Below are 3,993 nucleotides of genomic sequence, written 5' to 3'. Positions count from 1 at the left end.
ATCCATTCATCAATGATCACATTGACATAGAGACATTGTTCCTCTGCGACATAGTAGGCTTCACTGCACATATGTGTCTCACTATCCTCTGTATATATATAGATGTGTCTTTGGCTCTACACAGTTCATATGGCTCACGATGTATAAGACTTTGTTCCTCTGCATTATGTATAAAATTAACACACAGATTGACTAACACGTTCCTCTATAACAAAGTCAGTTTGAATGAATCTACATTGCTTCTCTGCGACATATGTTGGCACTGATGCATAGTTAATATGGAATCGATACTCCATATATATGTAATCTAACCAATAGCATCAAATGGTATCATCTTATATGACCATGGAAATAACTCCTAATGAAGACTGTAATCTTACAGAGACCAGCATAAATAAACATGTTGAATTTAAGATCCATAAGGCACTGTTCAGTATTTTTTAAGTGACAAGACACCATTGTTGAGAATTCGATGTTTATATGTAATCTAGCCAATAGCATCAAATGGCATCATCTTATATGACCATGGAAAGAACTCCTAATGAAGACTGTAATCTTACAGAGACCAGCATAAATAAACTCGTTGAATTTAAGATCCACAAGGCACTGTTGAGTTTCTTTTTAAGTGACATAGAGATCAGTGGTAAGATCGAGTCTGACACCAACGACGCATTTGTGAGAGATTCCTAGCCATGTAGTGAAGAAAAACTCCTTGCTACCTCGTGTTGTATGCCCAAATCTGATGGCTTTCATACAAATCCATAAAGAAATCAATGAGTTATTTTGCCATAGTGAAGGATATATATACACGCACACACACATGCTGACTGGGAATGTGAAGAAGGCATGCCATTAATCAATGAGGAGAATGATCCATCGAAAGAAGCTGGAAAATTGAATCCATCCTAAGAGTATAGAGGACCCCATAAGCACTGTGTGAACCCACAAACTGAGCACTACTTCCTCGCCAAAGGCATCTGCATTTTTGGAGAATCTCTTGACCCCCCATTTTTGTCTCTTAGAGCAAGAGGATTAATGGGTTTTCTTGTTTGATAAGACTTTTCACTTCTACAATCCTTTTTTAGTCTAATTCCCTATAGTTCTAGGAGATTATCTTCATTATTTACTATGAGATTTGACCCCCCATGAACAAGGGGAGGGCTGCTTCATTTTCAAGTTGTTTTTGTCCCTTTGGAGAAGGAAACATCCATTCTTTATTGAATCCCTAATTATACGTCCTTGTCTACTCAATCCATCATCAAATATTTGTTTGATTCCCTTCCATCTTTCTTAGAAACACAACTTTTTCCTTTCTCTTGTTCACATTCCTCTTCATGTCTTTCATCCATAAAACTTGCTAGAAAGGGTCCCTGGTTTGTTTGCTGAGTTTTGGGAGAGATAAATACTCCTTCCTCTTCTGATTTAAGTTCTTCCTCATTTCATTCCTAGGTTGGAATATTGTCTAATAGTGGCATCTCCTCATTTTCTTTTCCATGGTTTTTTTTAATGAATTCATATAAGTTATCTTGGATGATGACATCTTGAATTTCTCCTTCTTTAACATGCTCTAGAGTCTCATATCAGTTACCAAGTTGGGATGGATTCTTACTTTTACTTGAGGAAGAATATTGAGCTCCTTTAGGGGAAATGGTCTTTTTGGGGGATTGGGGGGGGGTGTGGGTGGCAGAATTTTATTCCCCCACTATTTTTCTCTTGGCCTCTAGCTGCTACATTTTGATCACTTGCTCTTCTTCTCTGGTTTTTGCCATTGATCTCCCTCTTTTTCCTAGTTCTGTTGCTCCTCAAATTGTTTACACTTCCTCACAAAATGCCCATATTCATGGTAGAGTTTGTTTTCACAAGGCAATAGGTCATAATCCATCTCTTGGATGAAGGGATAATTATCTAAGGATAAAAGAACAATGGAAGGAAAACCTTTATTGAGAGCCACTTCAACGCAAATTGAGCATAGGCAAGCATTCCTTTACATTGTTTAACTTGATATATATAGTCTCCCAACACATTCCCAATAGATTTGAAGGTTCCATTGTTCCAACAATGATGAGGGAGATAAAGAAACTTAACCCAATCTGAAACAATTGAGGGAACGCCATTCTATGAATTAAAGTTTGGAATCTAACGATCCAAGTATAAACCTTGAGTGCCCAAGAAGTATGGACAATTGTAGATTTCTTCTTGTTTCCGTTGCATTCATTCTTGTTTCCGGTGTCTACCTTCAGGCTTTGCGAGCAGGTGGTTCTATTTTCTGCACTGTCCGGTAATTGCCTTGCTTCATTTTCTGGTGGATGATCATTCTGTGCGAGAGACATATTATCGTTTTCAACGTTTCTTTCAACTTCATTATGAGGAATGGCTTCACTGCTACAACTGTATTCTTGGTTTGACTGCGAGCTGCTGCTAATATCGTTCTCCATCCATTTTGCTAGCGTGAAATCGAAGTTCTTGTTTCCGGTGTCTACCTTCAGGTTTTGCGAGCAGGTGGTTCTATTCTCTGCGCTGTCCGGTAATTGCCTTACTTCATTCTCTGGTGGATGATCGTGCTGCGCGAAAGACATATTCTGTTCCGCGTTCTCAACGTTTCTTTCAACTTCATTATGACAAGTGTTGGCGAGAATCGGGCGTGGAATGGAACTGTTTTGTTGGTTTGACAGCATGCTGTTGTTAATATCGTTCTCCCCCCATTTTGTTAGTGTGAAATCGTTGTTAATCTCAAGCGGATCTGGGTTGAAATCATCGCTGGATAAGTATGTTTTCAGATGGTTCAAATTTAAGGGGATGGCATCCGAGTTCATTTTATTATGCTTCATTTTCTGCATTGCATTGTGGACAGTTCCATTATTTCTGATCAGAGAATTGATAAACGCTATCTGCGCAGGTTTGATTCTTGCTGATGGTGCAAGCGGTGTAGGATCTGCGACGGGGATTACACCAGCATTCATCATTTTATCAGATTTTTCATTTCTGTATGTAGTGCGATTTTTCATTTTTAATTAGTAACCAGTATTAATTAGTAATAATTATAAGAAAGAAACTTTGCCCAGCAATCGGTCGTTGAGTTAGATTTTACCTTTCTTCATAATAAAGAAAGTCCGCCGAGCAATGGTGTCTTTTCATTGATCCTTGCCCTGGTTGGGTTGATCCGCGTGTGGGTGTGTTTGTGACGTCGATGGGCTCTTGCGAATCTGACGGCTGAGATTCATTTGGCGCCAAAGTCATAGGAATTTGAATTTTCAGGTGGATGCGTGACCATAAAAGGGGTGAGCCGGAAGATTTCAAAGCATTACATTGAATTGAATCTGTTGTTGAAGAAGAGGTAAAGAAGAAAAGCAGGAAAGATGTCTGGTCGCGGAAAAGGAGGGAAGGGTTTGGAAAAGGGAGGAGCAAAGAGGCACCATAAGGTGTTGAGGGATAACATTCAGGGTATCACAAAGCCTGCCATCAGACGGCTGGCTAGGAGAGGCAGAGTCAAGCGCATAAGTGGTCTCATCTATGAAGAGACGAGGGGAGTTCTCAAGATCTTTCTCGAGAATGTTATCAGGGATGCCGTCACCTACACTGAACACGCCCGGAGGAAGACAGTGACCGCCATGGATGTCGTTTACTCCTTGAAGAGGCAGGGCAGGACCCTCTACGGCTTCGGCGGTTGATTGAATCAATTCTTCAAATGGATTCATCAACTAAGTCTGTTGAATTTTAGTTGTTTTGATTAAAAATAATACTGATTTTATTAGTATCATGTTGCTATTTTATACATGTTTTGAAAATTGTTAATGACACATTGTTATTTTTTTGGATGGATGTTGTCAATTTTTTTTAAATTTCTTTACAAATGATTTTGAATTGTGATATCTGTTTTAATGATATTTAGAAACTATCATATATTTCACTATGAATCTATAAAGGGGGTCATATATGTAAAGAAAAATATACTCTATATAAGAAGTCAAATGCGGATGTAACCATGGATGCAAA

General features: G+C 38.8%; 1 protein-coding gene across 1 annotated transcript; it reads left to right on the top strand.

Moving 5' to 3' along the window:
- The first annotated feature begins 3,356 nt into the window (after positions 1 to 3,356).
- Positions 3,357 to 3,668, top strand: LOC149168137 (histone H4-like). The gene has a single exon (XM_089428109.1). It carries the CDS (start codon positions 3,357 to 3,359, stop codon positions 3,666 to 3,668), a length of 312 nt encoding a protein of 103 aa, XP_089284235.1.
- Positions 3,669 to 3,993: the final 325 nt, after the last annotated feature.

The sequence above is a fragment of the Pinus tabuliformis genome, chromosome 4_2 (assembly GCF_031772625.1).
Source record: "Pinus tabuliformis cultivar Carrire ecotype Pingquan chromosome 4_2, CPIR1, whole genome shotgun sequence".
NCBI lineage: Eukaryota > Viridiplantae > Streptophyta > Pinopsida > Pinales > Pinaceae > Pinus > Pinus tabuliformis.
Note: the sequence above shows the minus strand (reverse complement) of the source record. Positions and strands in the feature narration are given on the sequence as shown.